This window comes from Carcharodon carcharias, chromosome 13 (assembly GCF_017639515.1).
Source record: "Carcharodon carcharias isolate sCarCar2 chromosome 13, sCarCar2.pri, whole genome shotgun sequence".
NCBI classification, from domain to species: domain Eukaryota; kingdom Metazoa; phylum Chordata; class Chondrichthyes; order Lamniformes; family Lamnidae; genus Carcharodon; species Carcharodon carcharias.
The window spans coordinates 57904746-57926104 of record NC_054479.1 but is presented as its reverse complement, the minus strand read 5'-3'; the positions used below and the strand labels follow the sequence as shown (position 1 = coordinate 57926104).

At 42.0% G+C, this 21359-nt stretch overlaps 1 protein-coding gene across 1 annotated transcript in view; it reads left to right on the top strand.

Annotated features, from left to right (window-relative positions):
- gcn1 (GCN1 activator of EIF2AK4) overlaps positions 1–21359 on the top strand; it is a 119971-nt gene that overhangs the window by 13732 nt on the left and 84880 nt on the right. The window contains exons 4-15 of the mRNA XM_041202634.1: positions 963–1094; positions 3052–3160; positions 6268–6366; positions 9406–9540; positions 10476–10544; positions 10907–11015; positions 13197–13271; positions 13569–13697; positions 14500–14550; positions 15722–15820; positions 18466–18639; positions 20801–20953. Coding sequence (XP_041058568.1) covers positions 963–1094; positions 3052–3160; positions 6268–6366; positions 9406–9540; positions 10476–10544; positions 10907–11015; positions 13197–13271; positions 13569–13697; positions 14500–14550; positions 15722–15820; positions 18466–18639; positions 20801–20953 — 1334 coding nt within the window. The remainder of the gene's footprint in view (positions 1–962; positions 1095–3051; positions 3161–6267; positions 6367–9405; positions 9541–10475; positions 10545–10906; positions 11016–13196; positions 13272–13568; positions 13698–14499; positions 14551–15721; positions 15821–18465; positions 18640–20800; positions 20954–21359) is intronic.

Sequence of the window (21359 nt, the reverse complement as noted above, 5' to 3'; positions counted from 1 at the left end):
TTCCAAGATTTCTTTCGAAAGTGAATTCCAGTTCTCAGACTGCCTTTATAAAATTTAAACTTGAGTTCTCTGCATTATTAGCTCAGGCTTCTGGATTATTGTTCCCAGGATTTCATGGACAAAAACATTGAATTCCAAAAGTGAGGTGAAAGTGATTGCCCTTGACATGAGAGCAGTATTTGAGGGAATGTGGCATCAAAGAGCATTAGTAAAATTGAAGCCAGCGGAAATGGAGCAAAAATTCTCCACTGATTGGAGTCATACCTATCACAGAGGAAGATGGTTGTGGTTGCTGGAGGCCAATCATCTCAGCCCCAGGATTTCGCTGCAGAAGTTCCTCGGCAGTGTCATAAGTCCAACCATCTTAAGCTACTTCATCAATGACATTCCCTCTTTAATAGAGTCAGAAGTGGACATGTCCACTAATGATTGCATAGCCTTTCCTTCCATTCACAACTCAGGTAATGAGGAAGTCTGTGCTCACAAGCAACAAGACCGGACATTCACAAACATTCATGTTTGGGTTGAGAAGTGACAAGTAACTTGTATCACGCAAGTGCCTGGAAATGACCATCTCCAACAAGAAAGTATCTAAACACCTCCTCTTGAGGGTATTTTATTTGTAACCTGTGTCTATTAAGGTGATGGATGTCAGTGCTGCAGAAAAGCTTACCCATTCTAAGTAAGAGTTGCAGCATTAAGTATTTATAGATGGGTACAGGGGAGATTCGTTGCAGATTTCCCATGCTCCACCTTGTAACGTATCTCAGACCTGGCCACTGCTAAGCACTCTACTGCACAAGTTCAAATCTTCCATCTTAATTGCCTTCTGAATATTTGAAGAAATATGTGGCAGTAATTCCAAGTGTATGAGTCTGTGCTTTCCAGTTAGTTTGCTGTATAATGAGACTTCTGAAAAGTATTGGAATTAGCTAAAGATTTGTTTTGGTATCATTCGGCAGAGATGCAGCATCCCAGAGAGCCCTACAGGCGGTTATTCAGCAATTAGTTGAAAGTCATGCCGAGGCAACAACAAAACACCTTGTGCAATGCCTGCAGTCGACGGGAATCACCTGTAAGAATGGAAATCCAAGGTATGCAAAGCAATGAACAAGGACACAGAGCTGGGAGGCTAGCACCAAGGAGATATGTGTGGATTTTTACAATGGCTTTTGTTTACCCGAAGAGTTTTGTTATCTTTATTTATTCTTTCATGGAATGTGGGCGTTGCCAGCATGTGTTGCCCATCCCTAATTGCTCTTGAACTGAGCGCCTTGCCACACCATTGCAGAGGATAGTTAGGAGTCAATCACATTGTTGTTGGAATTGAAGCCAGGCTAGGAAAGGACGGCAGATTCCCTTCTGTAAAGGACATTCGTGAACCAGATGGGTTTTTATGACAATTGACAATGGTTTCATGGTCACTATTACTGAGACAAGTTTTGTATTCCAGATCATTAATTGAATTTAAATTCCACCAGCTGCCATGGAACCCTTGATTGGAACCCTTGATTTGAACCCTTGTCCTCAGAACCTTAGCCTGGGCCTCTGAATTATAAGTCCAGTGACGTTACCGCTATGCCACTGTCTCATCGACTGTTGCGAATAAATCATCTCCTGAAATGGAGACTCCATGGTATTTACAGTTCACAGATCAAAATAGAATTGATACAAAGCAGAGATAGAACATTGTCCTTACAGTGAGTGTGTATGCCTTGCACTCTACTGCTAATTGCAGATCTCCAGTTGACCTCATAGTTATATGGTGTACAGAGCCAATTGATACAGAAACTGCACACCACTATTGAACGCATTGAGTACAGGCTTGAAACTGGACAGCTGTCCATCAGAGAGCCATTGGGTCAAGAACCTCCATACCAAGGTTACACATGCTCCGAATCCAGTGGTAATATGAATCATGTTTATTTTAACTATTGAAAATGTTTGTATACAAATTTACACTAAATATTAAGTTACGTTAAATACTGACTGGAGTGAGCAACTGTCATTGATCTGAAGAATGTTGGACTTTTACTGGTGAATAAAACAATGACATGGGTGCCCAATTATCACTTCAATGGGAATGAACTAGGAAATTGAAATTCTTTGCCTACAGTTGAAGTTCACTGATTTTAGATTGCCAGAAGAAACTTCACTCTGGCAGATTATGGTATCTCTTGGTTGGATTATTCCAGAATTACTCTGCTACTTTTGGGACCACAATCCCAAATAACATTTTGCTCAAGAGCCACTCTCCAGCATGTCGCTACCATGGACTGGTGGATCAATGCCAAATTTCTCAGTCAGGAACAAAAATGTGGTGCATCCTCCACTGGCATTGTTTGATACTCCTAGTCTGTCTTTCCATCCCAGAGAGGGTGGTGGGGGGAAGAACTCTAGATCTGTTACAGTGTGAGACTGAAGCAAATTCAACAGTAATTTTCAAAAGGAAATTGGATAAATACTTGGAAAGTATTGCAGGGCTATGGAGAAAGAGCAAAGAGGGGAGTGGAAATAATCAGACAGCTCTTTCAAAGAGCTGACATGATGGCTGAAGAAGCTCCTTCTGTGTGCCTAAGGTTCTGATCCTGCAGGTTTATGTTAATTGGGTCCTATGGCTCACTGTATAGAAAATGGGATAATCGTGCTTCCCAAATGTATCCCTTTGCCATCTTTCATTGGAAGGTGCTGGGACACTGCAGTAATTCCCAGCTCCATCATCATCCCACAGCAAAGCAGGCTGTGAGTGGAGGCACAAAGAGCAGCAAGCCTACCATGGGTAGGAATTGCAGGGGAGGAAGGCCAGGGAGTGTGTGGAATAATACTATTATCATCTTGAATGCTTGTAACAGAGTAACAGGACAGTTGAAAACGTGGATAATGTCCACCACCTTCCCAACCCAGTACTGTGCTACCGATGACTGAGGGCCAATCGAATGTCGATTTACTGGTTGCTGTTCATGTTATTTTTGAGCCAATGCTTGTTCAAATACGTATGACTAACAATCTAACTCCTTAAAAACTCTCTCACTCGGTCTCTCATCCTGACAGTAAGAGCAGTGCATCAGCAGCGTCCCTTGCTCTCAACTGGATGTTACTGCTGGTCAAGGCGGCCTTCACAACTCCTGAAAAACGAGCAACCGAGATGTGGAAAAAGTTGGTGAGTGGAGGGGAGATGGAAATAGCTGCTTTTTACATATGGTTATTTGGGGGGTTGTTGCAATATTTAGAAAATGCACCTTGGAAATAAAACTGGAGTTTGCTGAACCTTCAGCTGAAAGGAAAGTAGCTAGGCCTGGATGAATATGATAGGATGTGTAGTTGTTTGGTGTTCAGCAGTTTTGCTCATGTTACCTGTTAGGAGGCAGCACAATGAAAGCTTTCTACTGGAGTTTCAGGTAGTGAATTAGGTGGAACTGGTGGTAGATTGGGAAGTACACAGGCTGTGCAGGAAATGAGCTTGATAGGTTTTCCACGTTCCATGCTTGAATTCCTAAAGCTGCTTGTTTCTTGAGAAGGATAGAAAGGATTGTTTTGCTTCCTTGATGAAATTTCAGCCTCCTATTTTTTTCATGGTGATGTGCAATCCATTTCATCCATATATTACAATAGCTTCCACCTGGGAAAATAGAGGCATGTATGCCACCTCTATTTATAAATCCCAGGATCCCATATGAGTTTTTAACCACTTTCTCAAACTTCCTATCCATATTCAGTGATGCCGTTGGCCATAACTCCCCTCCCCTTCAAATAGTCCACACAAAAAGACAGACAGGACCTCGCATTAACATCTCTAAAAGATTAGGAGAATTTTTTTTCTCAGAGGGTTGTGCGACTTTGGAACTCTCTGCGCGGTCATTGAATATTTTTTAGGCAGAGGTAGGTAAATTCTTGTTAGGCAAGGGAATCAAAGGTTATTGGGGGTAGATGGGAATGTGGAATTCAAGATACAAACCGACCAGCCATTGAAGGCTCGAGGGGTCGAACGGCCTACTTCTGCTCCTGTTTTGTAAGTTCGTATGTAAGATGGCACCTCCGACAATGCAACTCAGTATTGGAGTGGTTAGCTTAGAAGATGTATGGAGGTCTCTGGCATGGGATCTGAACTGATAACCTTCTAACTCAGAGGCAAGAGTGCTACCAATAACTCCGAACAGAATGGCCCAAGGATATGGTGGTGGTGGTAGGGAGTGAGGTAGATAATCTGAGAGAACCTGAGGTCATTGAAACATAGAACAGTTACAGCACAAATGGAGACCATTTGGCCTATGATGTTTATGCTGGCTCTCTGCAAGTGCCACTTGGCTAATTCCATTCCCCTTTCCTTTTCCCATAGCTCTGAAATTTTTCTCTCTTGGGAGCTTATCCAACTCACTTTTGAATGCCACAATTGAATGTGCTTCCACCATACACTCTCAGGCCTTGCATTCCAAATCTGAACCACTTGTTGTGTAAAAATGTTTTTCCTCATGTTGCCATTGGTTCTTTTGCCAATCACCTTAAAGTGGTGTCCTGTGATTCTTTACTCTTCCACCAATGGAAACAGTTTCTCTTTATCTACTCTGTCCAATCCCCTTGTGATTTTTAACATCTCTATCAAATCTCCTCTCAGTCTTTTTAAGGAGAACAGGCCTAGCTTCGCCAATCCCTCATCTCTGGAACCATTCTCTTAAATTTTTTCTGTAACCTTTCCTACGTCTTTACAACCATCCTGAAGTGTGGTGCCCAGTATTGGACGCAATGCTCCAGTTGAAGCTGAATCACTATTTTACAAAGGTTCATCATAACTTCCTTGCTTGTATAATGCCTCTATTTATAAATCCCAGGATCCCATATTGTAACTTTCTCAACCTTCCTGCCACCTTCAATAATTTGTACACACTTAGTTCTGTGTTCTTGCGCCCCTTTAGAATTGTACCCTTTATTTTATATTGCTTCTCTTCGTTCTTCCTACCAAAATGGATCACTTCACATTTCTCTGCATTAAATTTCATCTGCCACATTCAACCAGTCTGTCAATGTTCTTCTGAATTCTATCACCATCCTCCTTACAGTTCATAATACTTCCAAATTTTATGTCATCTGTAAATTTTGAAATTGTGCCCTGTACACCAGTGACTAAATTATTAATACATATCGAGAGAAGCAGTGATCCTCATACCGACCTCTGGGGTGTCCTACTGTATGCCTTCCTCCAGTTCAAAAAACAACAGTTCACTGCTGCTGTCTGTTTCCTGACACTCAACCAATCTCGTATCCAGGCTGCCATTGTCCATTTATTATTCCATGGGCTTTAACTTTGCTGGCAAATCTATTATGTGGCACTTTATCAAATATCTTTTAAAAGTTCAGATACACCACATCAACTGCATTACCCTCATCAACCCTCTCTCTTACTTCATCAAAAACTTCAATCAAGTTAGTTAAACCTGATTTAACTTAAATAAAGCCATACTGGTTTTCCTGAATTAATCCACCTTTATCCAAGTGAGTGTTAATTTTTTCCAGATTATCATTTTGAAACAAGTAGCTGCTTGGTTTATCACTGCATCGTATTTTTGAACAACGTGTAACATTTGCTATTCTCCAGTTCTCTAGCACCATCCCTAATCTAAGGAGGATTGGAAATTTACGGCCAACAGCTGCATCCCATCGTCCTGGTGACTTATCAACTTTAAGTACATCCCAGCCTTTCTCATGTTTCCACTTTTCATTTTTTAGCCCAATAGTGCCTCAACTACCTCCACTTTCATTATGGCTTTGGCAGCATCTTCCTTTTGCAAAGATATATGTGAAGTGCTCACTTAGCACTTCAGCCATGCTCTCTGCCTTTATGCAGACCCCCTTTTTGGTCCATAATTGACAAGAAATTGGAGGAGCTCAGGACCAATCCAAATTGAAAGAATGCATAGATTAAGCGGGCTCCATAGTTGGACCTTCATATACATAGTTGCATATTTCTGGTGTGAACATTGAAAAATTAATTGGTGCAGTAGATGCAGCATCCCTCTGTTTGGAGTGATTCATGCTATTGAGCAGAGAGCATAGGCCTTAATTCCACATCTTGTTCATGAGAGTGAACTGTGGAAATACTCCGCTTGTACAAAGATTTAGTTTGAAAATAAAATACATAAAAAAGCCAAGCCTGTGAATCAGAGGTTTTGAATTCCGTGGGGTGCAGCCTTGTAGTTTATATGGAGATTTTTAACAATGCGGTTAGCACCATTTTTATGCTAATCTAACCACACGCCTTGTGTTTCCTGATAGGTGGATGTACAATGTCTGCTTTTAACAGAGGTTGTGGGTGGTGGTAATAAGCATACGGTGAATGGAGTCCTGAAGAAACTCAAACATCTGTGGAAAGAGGTAAGGAAAGGACAGAATCGGTGGGGTCCAGCGGCTAGAATGATTCCTGGATAAAGTGAGGGGTGGTGTGTCTAAGGGGAGGGGATGAGGCTGAGTAATGGGAGAGCAATGAACAAGGGCTTGTGACCATACTTGTAGGCTATGTTTGGGAGAATTGGAGACAGCTGGTGCTGCTGGATGACGGGAAATTTCCATGAGCAGATATGGTGTCTGTTGTTTGTATTCAGTGCTGATGTTGTGGAAGGACATAACATATTGAAACGCTGTAGCCACTGAATGAATGGAGTTGCTTAATTGGAGTGCTCTGTATTTTTGGGTCTTCTGCTGGTCAAAGAATTAGGAGAGTGGCAGAGTGGGGAAATAACACCTGATTGATGGTTACATTTGAAGTAATGTTTTCAAGTTTAAAGTTTCCTGTAGAGTAATGGAAAGAAAAACAGACTTGCATTTATATAGCACCTTTCACAAACTCAGGATTTCCCGAAATGTTTTACTCCCAAGGAAGTACTTACAATAATAAATAACAAACTGAAGTGTACAATTCTAAAGTGAGTGCAGGAATATTGGGACCTGCGGTAAATGTGCACAAATCGTTGAAGGTGGCAGAGCAGGTTGAAAAATTGGTTAAAAAGGTATTTGGGATTCTGGGCTGCATAAATCAAGCCAAAGTGTGCAAAAGCACACTTTTTATAAAGCACTGGTTCAGCATTAGCTGGGTTATTGTGTTGAATTTTGAGCATTGGACTTTAGGAAGGACGTGAAGGCTTTGGAGAGGGTGTAGAAAAGATTTATGAGAACTGTTTCATGGACAAGGGACTTCAGTTACGAGGATAGATTTGAGAAGCTGGGGCTATTCTCCTCGGAGAAGAAAATTTTGGGAGAAGATTTTTGTTAGAGGTATTCAAAATCATCAGGGGTCTAGACAGAGCAGGTGGGGAGAACTTGTTCCCATTGGCTGATGTGTTCAGAACCAGTGGACATAGATTTAAATTGATTGGTAAAAGAACCAAAGGCATGTGAGAAAATATTTTTGTAATGCAGCAAGCAATTGGGATCTGGAATACATTGCTTGAGAGGGTGGTGGAGAGAGATATAATTGTAGGTTTTAAAAGGGGATTGGATAAGCACCTGAAGAGAGAAAAGTTTGAAAGATTACAGGGAAAAGGTAGGGGAGGGGGACTCGCTAAACTGCTGTTGCAGAGAGCCAGCACAGACATGACTAGCAATATGGCCTCCTCCTCTGCTGTAAACATTCTATAACCATTGTAATGTAGGAAACACTAACCAATTTTACACACATCAAGATTCCATAATTTGAAGATCAGGGTTTAGTGATATTTCTCTGAGGGATAAATATTATCCAGGACAATGGGAGTGCTTTGATCAAAGTCAAATGCCACCCTGTGCGACTGTGATAAAGGTAAACTATCCCTCTGCATCCTTGTACTTGTCTGCAGCCTTTGACATGGTTGACAGCGCCACCCTCCTCCAACATCTCCACATTGTCTGGCTGGGTGGCATTGCACTTGCCTGGTTCCAGCCTTATCTAATTGTAGCCAGAGTATCACTTAAAATGGCTTCTCTCCCTGCTCCCTCAGTTACCTTTAGTGTCCCCTCCAAGAATCTTTATTTGCCCCACCCCCCGCTCCTGTTTATCATCTACATGCTGTCACTCGGCAACATCATCCAAAAGCACAGTGTTAGTTTTCACATGTACACTGACAACACCCAGCTCTACCTCACCACTACCTCTCTTGACTCCTTCACTGCTGCAAATTATCTGACTGCTTGTCTGACACCATGTACTGGATGACCAGTAATTTCATCCAAATAAACATGGGGATGACCAAAAACTATTGTCTTCAGTCCATGCTACAATCTCCATCCCCTAGCTACTGACTCCATCCCTCTCCCTGACAACTGTCTGAGGCTGAACCAGACTGCTTGCAACGTTGGTGTCATATTTGACCCTGAGATGAACTTTTGACCTCCTATCCATGCCATCACTAATACTACTTCAAAATTTGTAACATTGCCTGACTCCCCACTCCAGCTCAGCTTATCTGTCCCAGAAACCCTCATCCATGCCTTTATCTCTGGACATGACAACCCCAGTGCTGGCCTCTCACATTCTGCCCTCGGTAAACTTAAACTCACCCAAACTTTGCTGTCCGTGCTCTTACTCACGTGAAGTTTAGTTTACCCATCATCCCTGTGCTCAGTGACATTGGCTTCTAGTCAAGCAGCACCTGAATTTTAAAATTCTCATCCTTGCTTTAAAGTTCATCACTGGCCTCGCACCTCCCTATCACTAATCTCTAGCCCCACAAACTCTGAGATATCTGTGCTAATTAATTTGGCCTCCTAAGCATCCCTGACTTTAATTGGTGGGTACCATTGGCGGCTGTGCCTCCTGCTGCCAAGGCTTTAACCTCTGGAATACCCTTCCAAAACCTCTGCTTCTCTAACTCTCTTTCCTTTCTTGATGCTCCTTAAAATCTACTTCTTGACCAAGCTATTGGCTGTTTGCCCTAATATTGCCCTATGTTAAATTTAGCTTCACAATGCTCCTTTTAAAACAACATGGGAAGATTTTTCATTATAGGCGCTATAAATACAAGTTGTTGTTGTTGAAAACTCCCCTGCCCTTCTTCAGAGTAGTGCATTGGAGTGTTTTATGCCCACCTGTGAGGATAGATGGGGCCTCAGTTTTCCATCTCATTGGAAAGACTCCAACAGACTCAACTTCTTTTAAAGAATAATGATCATATGAGGGGAGACTATCTCACATTTACGATATAGCTGCATAAACAAGTGCCAGTTAACTAGAAATTACAGCCACCCTGTCTGAGGTTGTATTCTAGAATGGGCCCAAAAAACTTTGGGCATGCTCAGAGATATGTAGTGCACTGGTTGGCTGAGTTCCACAGATACTTGAGGTCAGGGCCTATATGGGAGAGCATCCTTGAGCAGCACTGTCTCATCGTGCAGCATGTCAATCCGGTGTGTTAACTGTTTTACTTCTGCTTCTCTTTTCAGAACCCAGACCTTGCACAGGAGTATTTGTCAACAACAGTGGGTCTGGAACCAAATCCGTTACACTTAGCAATGCTGGGAGTACTGGTGCAGTACTGTACAGACCAGAAAGACATTGCCTCCATCAACAAACATAAAGTATGTAGCCCATCCCACATTGGGCACTTTGCTTCCAGCTTTTGGGGGAACTTTGCTTTGCAATTTTTGGAAGCTAATAGTAATTCTGCTTTAAGAGCCACTTTGTCACAGCTCACTCCTCCATAATCACGAGTTGCCTTACTGAATCACTCTGGACAGCGGGAACTCAGTAGAAATACAAACAGAAACTGCTGGAAATACTTCTGAAGAAGAGTCATTTTCGACTTGAAACATTAATTCTTGACCTCTCTGCAGATGCTGCAAGAACTGCTGAGCATTTCTAGCACTTTCTGTTTTTATTTAAGTTTCCAGCATCTGTAGTATTTTGCTTTTATTTTAGGACTCGGCAAAGTGGGATTGGAGCAGGCACCTATGATTGTGAGTCTTATAGATTGCGGCTGATTCATATCATAACTCCATCGCCTTGGTTCCATAACCCTTAATATCCTTGCCCTAACAAAAATCTGTCCATTTCAGTTTTGAATTTTCCTTTGACCCTCAACTATAACAGCTTGTTAGGGGAGAGAGTCCTGGATTTCCGCTCTCTTTTGTATGAAGAAGTACTTCCTGACATTGACTCTGAATGTTCTGGCTTTAACTTTAAGTTTTTGTCACCTGTTCCAGAGAAAATGGCCTCTCTCTCTCTCCAGCTTCTCACCTCCTTTAAAATTATCATAAATACCTCGATTAGATCACCCCTTAATCGCGCGCTCAGGAAAAACAAATTAACCTCCAAGGCCAATATATCATATAGTGCAACACTATTCACAGGTTTGTCCCAGAGAATGCTTGAGTTTACTGAAGGAGCACTGTTGTATTGGTGACAAAGATTTATCTCATGCTTCATTTAGATTGTTTTCAAATGATGCAGTCAGATGCATTAATCAATTCTCCTGGACAAAGGCTGACTAGTTCCCCTCTTGATTGTGTTTCAGAATGAGATGTTAGAGCTTTACATGAAGACTGTCCTGATGAGCAAGACCAAACCTCCAAAATATCTTCTGGTGAGCAACAGTTTAGTGTCATTCATTTGTACATTTGTAAGAATTTAAGTTAAATAAGCATATGGTTTCTTTAGTCAATTTTCTGCAGTCCAGCTGTCCATTTGGCATCTCTGTAGACGTATTAATTGAGTCTGGTGCCCTGGGCACTTTTGTGCTTCATTGGTCGCAGTTGTGAAACAAGACTTGAAACTTTCTACTTGTTAGAAAGTCTTCGCTGAATCGGTTGACAAATAGGATGGAATCCAAGAAGTTCAATGTGGTATTGTTTATACATGGTCATATAGCAGGATGAAGAAAATGTACATTGTGTCACTGAGTGCAGAAATGACCAACCGTTGAGGCTTTACTGTGTGTTTTCGCAGGAACGCTGTGAATCGTTGCTTCGGCATGTGTCCCATCAAGAGTTCAAGGATTCCCTGCTCCCTACAATGCATAAATCTATCCTGCGCAGCCCTGAGAATGTAATTGAAAGTAAGTGAGATGCACATTGACCTGCGCTACTAATGCAAAACTATTTATTTTCTCATTCCAATATTCTCTTGCCTGGCTGTAGTGCTCAAGCATAGTTAACCTTCTGTTTCTCAGAAACTGAACTGGACCAACAATATAAAAACTGTGGCTACAAGAGCAGGTCAGAGGCTGGGAATTCTGTGGCAGATAACTTGCCTGACTCCCCAAAGCCTGTCCACCATCTACAAGGCACAAATCCAGAGTGTGATGGAATACTCTCCAATTGCCTGGATGAGTGCAGCTCTAGCAACACTCAAGATGCTCGACAGCATCCAGGACAAAGCAGCCCACTTGATCGGCACCCCATCCACCACCTTAAACACTCATGGCCTCTGACACCAGTGCACAGTGGCAGTGGTGTGTACCGTCTACAAGATGCACTGCAGAGCTCAATAAGGCTTCTTTGACAGCACCTTCCAAATCTGAGAGTTCTATACCCAGAGGATAAAAGCAATAGATGCATAGGAACACCGCCACTTGCAAGTCACACAGCAACCTGACTTGGAATTATATCGCTGTTCCTTCACTGTTCTAAGTTCAAAATCCTGAAACTCCCTTCCTAGCAGCATTGTGGGTGTGCCTACACCAGATAGAGTGTAGTGATTCAAGGTGGCATCTCACCACCATCACATCGAAGGCAACTAGGCATAGGCAATAAATGCTGGCCTTGCCAACATTACTCAGATCTGATAAACGAATTTTTAAAAACTATCAGGTGAACATACTTAGTGAATGTTGTCTGGCTGTTTCACCATGAAGATCATTGTGGCTGATCCCAATTCTGTTTTCCTGCTGCCAAATTGCTTGTGCACACCGGGAGTGATCTGATTTTCAACACCTCACATCTGCCCCCTAGCCATCAGTGGGGCTGATTATAATGGCCCAGATCTTTCAGTCAGCAGGCACAGCAACAAGCAGAGTCAGGAGGCCAAGTGATGAGTGTAATTCCAGCGAAGCCGCCCCCAGCCACCTCCTTCACCATCACGAGCTCAAGACATGCCCCCCCAAGGCCTGTCTTCAGTTCATTGACTGGCAGTGTTTTTAAATGGGACTGTCAACCTCTAAAACTGCACAAACTCCTCTCCCACTCCCAGTCTACGCTGTTCACCTCTTCTCCCCAACACCAGCAACGCCCGCGCGCGCAACCCCTTTCCTTCGCCCTTGTTGAGTTTGCTGTGGTGCTGGAGGTTTTGACACTCCAGATTTACTTAGAGCTATGCTCATGGGATGCCTTTACTCTAGCTAGGAAAAGCTTTAAGTAACTCTGTGTAAAAACCGGGATAAGTTTGGGAAACAGCCCAAGTGTCCATGGTTCTGGCCATCTGCTCCCACTGTCTCCCATGCAGCAATCCGGGCAGGGTAAAACCAGCAATCAGAAGTTTAAACTTCTTGCGTAAGTACCGCGTACGTGTGCCCATCAGGACTTCCTCAGGATCAAGAAGCGCATCAGCGATTTAAGTTGAGTCATTCGCCACTCCCCATTTCAGAAGATTCAGACCAGTATCTCCACTGAGATGAGCTAATTTGGCATAGACCACAAATTGAACTTGAAGCACTTTTCAATCATTTGTTTTAAGTGATGCCACAATGTATGTCAACCATGGCTCAGTTGGTAACACTCTCACCTGTGGGTCAGAATATTGTGAGCACAAAAATCTACTCTGATGCTCCAATGCAATATGAAGGGATTATTGGAGGTTCCATGTTTCGGAAGAGATGTTAAGCCGAGGCTCTGTCTGCCCCCTTGTGTTGATGCACAAAATCCCATGGCACTATTTTGAAGAAGAGCAGTGGAGTACTCCCTGATATCCTGGCCAATATTTATCTCTCAATCAACTTCATCAAAAGCAGATTATCTGCTCGTTATCACATGTTGTTTGTGGGAGCTTGCTGTGCACAAATTGGCTACCGCCTTTCCCAAATTACTACAGCGACTATAATTCAAAGTATTTCATTGACAGTAATGGGGCACGCATACACGGTACTTGCATCATCCTGAGGTTGTGAAAGTTGCTTTAAAAATGCGAGTCTTTTTTCATTTCTGCGCAGTTATATTGAATTCCAGTTGGCTGAAGTGATGTATTGAGTTTTTCTTTGTGCAGAGAGACAGTGGTGATCACTTACTGACTTTGTTCTTTACAGCCATCTCCTACCTATTAGCTTCAGTAACTCTTGACCTTAGCCAATATGCAGCAGACATCGCCAAAGGCCTTGCAAGTAAGTTTGAAATGGAGAGCCATGTAATGAGTTGTCCTCTATCTGTACTAATAAATGGACAGCTTGTATAGATTTATTAATTGCACCCATCAGTCTATTACTGGGGATCTGATTGTATTTATTTCCTGTATTTCTGCTTCATAGTCCTGCTAAACATTAAATCAAGAAAAAGGAGTAAATTAACTCATTAGGCAAGCTGCTTGTTTTTTGAAAAAATTATTGCTCCGGATTGTTGCTCCGGATTGACGTGTGTTGATTTGACTGTCCCAAGTTTGGCACTTTCTTTCCTCTACTCAGGCCAGCTGAAGTCTAACAATGCCCAGCTGATGGATGAGGCTGTGATAGCTTTACGTAATTTAACTCATCAATGCAGTGATCCGGCTGCTGCTGAATCTCTTGTCAGGCACCTCTTTGCCATTCTTGGGGGTAAGTCATTATTGGTCAGCTAACTTAACGTGCTGATTAGTTGCTGCTGCAGTAGTTCTACGTTACTTGCAACATTTGTTGACAGGAGAGGATTGCATTATAATGGTCCTCCTATCACCATTGTGCCAAAGGGTGCAGGTCCATCTGTTCTTCCCCCATTAAGTTTCTCCAGCCTTGCTGCTTCCTGGCTTGGGGTTTTCTCTATTTTGCACTTATTTCTGTTGCCATCTATGTTGTTTTTCTTAAGGTTTATCTTTTGCTGTTTTTTTACCTCTGGTCCCACACACAGTCTTTCAAGACCAATTCTGTTTGTTTCGTTCCCCATTTCTTTTCTTAAAAACCCTGATCCATGCTGCTTTTTTACCATCCCAGTACGTTTCATAGATCACATTCCTACTTCACTTTTTGTTTCCTGCCATTTTCTAAGCCTGGTCACCAGTTTCTTTGCCAGATTCTCAGTCCTGCTCTTGTTTTTTTTTAAACCCCTTTATATAGTTTCCCCTGGCCTCTCTGAAATTCTGTTGCATCAATTTGAGAAGAGCAGGAGAGGTCTCCTGGTGCCTTGGCCATGATTACAAACAATTTACATGGTCATCATTTACATTGTTGGTTGTGGCATCTTTTGTACAATTGGCTGCTGCGTTTTCCCACGTTAGAATTGTGACTACACTTCATTTGCTGCAAAGTACCTTGTGACCTGGGATTGTGTAATGCAACTGTATAAGTGCAAGTTTGTTGAATCGATTTCTAGAATTGGGTGATCACTGCTAATTCCTCACTGTCATTTGTGTCTTTACTGCAGGTTCTGAGGGCAAGCTGACTGCTGTATCTCAGAAGATAAGTGTGCTATCAGGTTGGTGAGATAAATCACTTCAAATTTGATCAAAAGGACCAGAGACCTGCTCATAAGATCTCTACGAATTGATGAAGGAAATGGAGATGTATTGTGGAGGTGTTATTTCCTGAATTAGAGGGTTTGTGCTTGTCGCTGTGTGAGCTAAATGGGGACATGTTACTCACTGGGTAACAGGGTTACCCAGCCCTGGTCAACCCTCACTGGATAAGTAGTTGGATGCTCACCAACACCGTGCTGATGCTTTAGCCCTTTGAACCGCAGCATGTACCTTTGCACACACTTTGAAAGGGGTTCATAAGCTTTGGATCCACTAGTCTGTGCCCATGTTTGCTAGAGTTGGGTATGTGAAATGCATCCTTACAGGGAGTATATGTGTACTCTGTATTGGATTGGTGATTCTTTAAATGTCATAATCGGTCTCGGTCTTAAATACTCAAATGAAGAAAAGAAAATCTACAAGAAAATTTAGTTGCTTGATTAACTTCTCAATCATTTGTATTCTTGTTAGGATTCGTTTCTGTAATTCAAAGGGAACAATCACAAGAGAGTACAGTTTTTGTTTAAACAAACTTTACTGTAGTTTAGTCTACTAATGTAATAGTAATCTACTAAAGGACACTAATGTCCTTTAGGGAAGGAAATCTGCTGTCCTTACCTGTCTGGCTTATGTGTGACTCCAGACCCACAGCAACGTGGATGACTCTTAAATGCCCTCTGAACAAGACCAGTTAGGGATGAGGAAATAAATGCTGGTCTAGCCAGCGATCCCCACATCCCATGAATGAATATTTTTTTAACAACGCGTTTGAACCTGTTGCATAATTGTTGCACATTTTGGTGCTGCTTACTAATTTCATTAATACTACTAGACACTGCTTGACCCAGATAGCTCAAACAATGTACATCAGCTTTGTTTTCTCCAGCCGTTTTGCATGGGCAGGGTTACCCAGCATAGCTTCCCCCACGGTGGCTCTTGAAACTCCAACAATTTTCAGAATGACACACCCCTCTCAAGTAGTAAGGGACTTGACATGAGGGATGTTGAATACAAAGGCAGCAAATATTCCACTAACACAATGTTTTGTAAGTTTTTGTGCTTGGTATTGTACTTTCCATGAAATGTCAGGATGTAGAGTTGTGTTCATTAACAAGTCATTCCTGTGCACAGGAATTGGAAGCTGCAGTCACCATTCAGTCAGTGGTCTGTCAAGTCAAACCCTGAGTGGTACAGTAACCGAGCTTTTCATCCCCTTCCTGCAACAAGAAGGTGAGTGACTCCAGTTTTCTAAACTTTTGTCATTTTACCAGAAGACCTTTTCCCGATGAGATCAAATGCATTTTTTTAAGCACAAGAGCAATTAACGATGAGAGCACAAGCTAGCTTACCCCTCTGGTATCCTAACACTCACAGCTTGGTGTCCAACTCCATTTTGAACACCACCCATTGTTTTCCTCCAAGACCCTGCTTGGCATATTATTCTAAACATTTTTTATCCTTTTGAGCAAAGATCTAATTGAGGTGTTTAAGCTGAAAAATAGAGTTGGTAGGATGGATAGTAAGAAACTATTTCTTCTGGTATGAGGACTCCTGACCAAGGGACCATAATCTTAAAATTATAGCGAGGCCGTTCAGTAGTAAAATCAGGAAACATATTTCACAGAGTGCTGGAAATCTGGAAAACTCTCCTGTAAAGTGAGATTAATTCTAGGGGGGTGGGGGAGCATGGGGGGACAGTTGAAAACTTCAAAGCTGTTGGGTTAATTTATTTAGGGTTATGGAGCCAAGTGGACAAATGGAATTGAGATCAGTCATGGTTGAATTGAATGGGGGAACAGGCTCGAGAGTGGCCACCCTGTTCTTGTTTTTTATATTTTCTTTTCAATAATTTATAATGATATACTCTCTGGTCCTATGAGTTTGACTTCTAAGCAACACTCTGTTTACCTTAATGTTAAGTCATTTTGTACTTTATCTGTAGTACCTTGTCATAGTTATTCTTCAGACTGTGCAGCTTGTGCTTGTCCAATCATTTTCCTTATCTCCTCACCGTGTGTTTTGTGGTGAATCATGTTGCTATTCCTTGAACACTGTACAATCCACATACGTCCTTTCTGTGACATGATGTGACCAGCACTGAGTTGAGTGCTTTGGATGTGTTTTGATCTATGCATTCTAAATCAGTGTGTCTGCCAAGAAGTACATTCCCTACAAAAAAGCTGCAAAAATCCAATGCATCCAAAGCTTTTAAATCACATATGATCTGCATGCCTTATCAGATGTTTCATGAGAAGATGAACGTATGTATGTTAATAGTGGGGTGTTGAGACACATGTTTGTACTGCCCTTCTGCAAAGATAGGAATGGGACCAATAAGAACTCTGAATTAAAGAGAAAAAAAGGACAGGACCCAAGATGAACAGCAGTATGCTCAGTGTTATGTTGGTAATGTGAAATTTGGAAAATATTCCTGACTACAAGGTTGCATTTCTCTGTAAACAAAAAGAGTCAAAAAAAAAGTTAAAGTTGAAGAATCAAACAATAAAGCTAGTTACTTTTTTAACAATGTGCATATACTGCTTGTTAATCTATGTCCCTCCCCCTGTGACCATTGTGCATAAGCCCTATATTCCTGCTTTACCTCTTCACCATGTATCTGGGGGCTCTTCATTGGAGAACATAGATTTTGAGAAGAAATGATTTGAGGTACTTGCTGTCTGTCTTGTTTTTATTCATCCACGGGATGTGGGCTTCGCTGGCTGGGCCAGCTTTTATTGCCCATCCCTAGTTGCCCTTGAGAAGATGGTGGTGAGCTGCCTTTTTGAACTGCTGCATTCCATGTGGTGTAGGTGCACCCACAGTGCTGTTCCCATCTATCTGCTGCCCTTGTCCTTCTAGATGGTAGTGGTCGTGGGTTTGGAAGGTGCTGTCAAAGGAGCCTTGGTGAATTTCTGCAGTGCACACTGCTGCTACTGTGCATCGGTGGTGGAGGGAGTGAATGTTTGTGGATACAGTATCAATCAAGCGGGCTGCTTTATCCTGGACTCATCCAGGCAAGTGGGGAGTGTTCCATCACACTCCTGACTTGTGCTTTGTAGATGGTGGACAGGCTTTGCGGAGTCAGGTGGTGAGTTACTTATCGCACAATTCTGGAATGCTTTCTCACTGCATTGATTTATCCTCATCTTCCAGTATTCTGCCTGAAGGCAGGTCTGACCCACGTAGCTGTGATCTCTACCATCGGTAGGGGAAGGAGGCAGGCCCTAAATCTACCCCAGCTGAAATGGGGAACAAGTACCCGTGTTGTTGGCAACAATTTGATCTACACCAGCCGTCCAGCCTACTGGTTCCCCAAGGATTCTGAGTTGCTCTGGCAACATACACATTTGCTTGCATGTTGTTGCCAGGAGCAATGGATGGTGATGGTAGAGGGCCCAATTTCTTTTCATCATATGGCTGATCAGAAATATGTCCTCTTACTGCCTACTATTGGAGTATGGAAGAATTTACAAGTTTGGTCACGTTATGAATGCACCTTTCATGGCCAGCAAGCACTGGACTGGAACTTGAACCTGGAGCTTCTGCCTCAGAGGCAGAGACGCTGTCCACTAAAGGGATTTAAAAAGAATGGAAAACTGCTCTAGCTCTCTTAGGCCACTGACACATGTCAAGCAAGTAGGACTTGAGTATGATTTCAAACTGAAAGAAAAGTTTTGGGCTGATGTCAGGAATCTCCTCTTGTGTGTTTTAAGATTTAGAATGGGTCTTTGGGTAAGGCAGTGAAGTCAAAAGCCTTGGAGTAATTTAGGGAATGGTTGGGTTGATTTTGCAGCCTTTGTAGGTTTTTTAGATGTATGAGGGTCTATCTAATGTACTTGAGTTTAAATTAACATGATCCTGTACTCCCTCTGCAGTTCATGAGGCCACATTGCTTCACGCCATCTCTGTTCTTGCACTCTGGTGTAGCAAGTTCACCACTGAGGTTCCCAAGAAGCTAGTAGAATGGTTCAAGAAGGCCTTCACCTTGAAAACCTCGACTTCCGCCATCAGACATGCCTACCTGCAGTGTATGCTAGTCTCATTCCGTAGTGAGTACAGTTTGAAAAAATTATGCTTTTGTTTGTGACACTTGATGTTTCCTGAGAATGTATCTGCACTGATGGGTTCACTGATCCAGCCTAAAATAATTTGGTGTGCAATGATTGCAGTGTCTGTATCGTGTATTAAGTTGCTCATATCTGCAGAGCTTCTCTATTTTCGCATCAGCAGCCAACAAGGAGGATATTGGAAACTTGCTTATATTTGCCTGAACCAGAGCCTGGTGGCGCTGGACAAGACTGAGCTTAGAAACACTTTACTGAGATACACCACCAAGGATTAGTATGGAGAGTCCAGCAGAATCTGGGAAAAAGCCCAAGAAACTGTGAGAGCGGGTGGGTGGTGGTCGGGTGGGGGAGTGGCATGGAGAAGAGTGGAGCTATGGCCTAATCGTCCAGACAAGAATAATAGCTTCCTAAATTCCATCTGTCTGTATTAATCCAGGCACCACTGTGCATGTAACTACAATGGTAATTCTCACATGAGATAATATACTGATACGAACATATTACCCATGCGGATGAAAGGATCTTGCACAGCTGGATAAGAACTTCAGGATTTCCAGTAACCCTTCAGGCAAAACTCATCATTGAGTTTTTTTTTAAATTTTAGATCAAAGTTTGACATATAGTCATGGTACTTATTAATGAGCTGTCATTAATGACTTTTTTAAAAAAAAATTTCGCATTTTTTATTAAATTCATTATCTGGTTGAGGCTGCCACTTATTTTCTATCCTTAGCTGTCCTGGTGGTGGAATGCCTTATTGTTTGATTGCATTGTATAGCACCTTTCCTGACCATCGTACGTCCCAAACGATGTCACAGTCATTGAAATATTTTTGAAGTGTAGTCAATGTTTATTTCAAACGACCACAAATAGCAATGTGGTAATGATCAGACAACCTGTTTTTGTGATGTTGTTAAAGAAATAAATATTGATCAGGATACCTGGAATAGTTCTCCTGCTCTTCGAAATAGTGCCATGGGATCGTTCACATCCAACTGAGAGAGCAGACAGACACTCAGTTTAATGTCTTATGCAAAAGGCTCTGCCCTCAGTCAGTTACTGCACGTGATTTTTGTGCTCAAACCGTGGAGTGGAACTTGAATTCACAACCTCGTGACTCAGGTGAAAGTGCTGCCTCCTGAGCCACAGAAATGACTCGAGTCTCTTGTGAGGCCACTTGAGAGGAAAGTTAAGAGTCAACCACGGTGGTGTGGGTGTGGTGTTGCACATTGGCCAAACTGGGTAAAACTGGCAGGTTTCCTTCCCAGTTGCATTTTATGACGAGCCCAATAGCTTCAAGGTCAATTCTACAGTTTATTTCCAGATTTCTTTTGTAAACTGAATTAAAATTCTTAAGCTCCTGTGGTGGGATTTAAATTTGCATTCTCTGAGTTACTAGTTGAAACCTCTGGGTTACTAATCTAGCAAATAACCATTGTGTTACTCTAGCCCTGATTTAAGACTAAAAAAGACATCAGATCAGAGTATTTTACTTCAACAAAAATGTGATGGAAGTAAGGATCACAAATTATACAGATCTCTTACCTCAAGCTGGTCTGATTCTGCATTTTATAAAACAGTTTGGGAATAATTGTCCAGGTGGCACTATTAATATAGTGGGGGAGATAGTTATTCAAGGACCTTTTTTGGTTACTTCCTCAACCTTTCTTTCTTGACTTTACTTGTAGCATTATGGTGCATATTTGTATTTCTAGGGGGTAGTAAGTGATGATGGCGGTATAATTGCATCAAAACCTTAGTAAGACATCGATTTTTACCTGTTAGTACAGGCACAGAAACGCCAGGAGGATGTTGGTGGTGGTTGGGGGCTGTGGTGGGGGAAGGAGAAATCAATAGCCTTTCAAAGGTACCAGATTCTGAGTGACTTACACTCACTGGAGTAACGGCCTTTTCCTTTGTACAGAGCAATTACACTTCATTCAAAAATTGAAAAAGTCATAAAGGTTTATGTGATTTAGTAATATTTATAATTACAATGTGTTTATTTCCATCTGCCTTCTGTTGACTTGGATGGTTTTGTAAATGTCTTTGCCTTTTTCACTGATTCATGCACTGTTCTTTTTAAAAAAAAAAACAGCAACAATCTCACTCACAGTTGAGTGATACTTTTCCACCCAATCAGGTGACACTTTACTTCAAGCGTTAGAACTATTGCCGCTGTTCCTGCAGACTGTCGAAAAAGTGGCCTCACAGAGTACCCAGATTCCCATTGTAACAGAAGGTGTTGCAGCTGCTGTTTTGATCTGCAGACTATCTTTGGTGGACACAACAGTTGGTAAGAAGCTGCCTACTCTTTAGTATCCTAAGAATTGAATTTAAGATTCCGGTTCTGTTTCTGTGAGGTTGGTTTATTAGTAATGCGATTGATAGCAAAGAAAGAACCTGCGTTTATATATTGCCTTTCACAGCCTCAGGCGATCCCAAAATGCTTTACACTCAATGAAGTATTTTTGAAGTGTCACTGTGTTAATGTAGGGATACACAGCAAGGTTTCACAAAGAGAATTGACAGAAATCTGAAATAAAAATAACTCTGAAGAAGAGCCATAGAGACTCGAAGCATTAACTCTGTTTCTCCCTCCACAGATGCTGCCAGACCTGCTGAGTTTTTCCGGCATTTTCTGTTTTTAGTTCAGATTTCCGGTATCTGAAATATTTTGCTTTTATTTTATTGACAGGAAT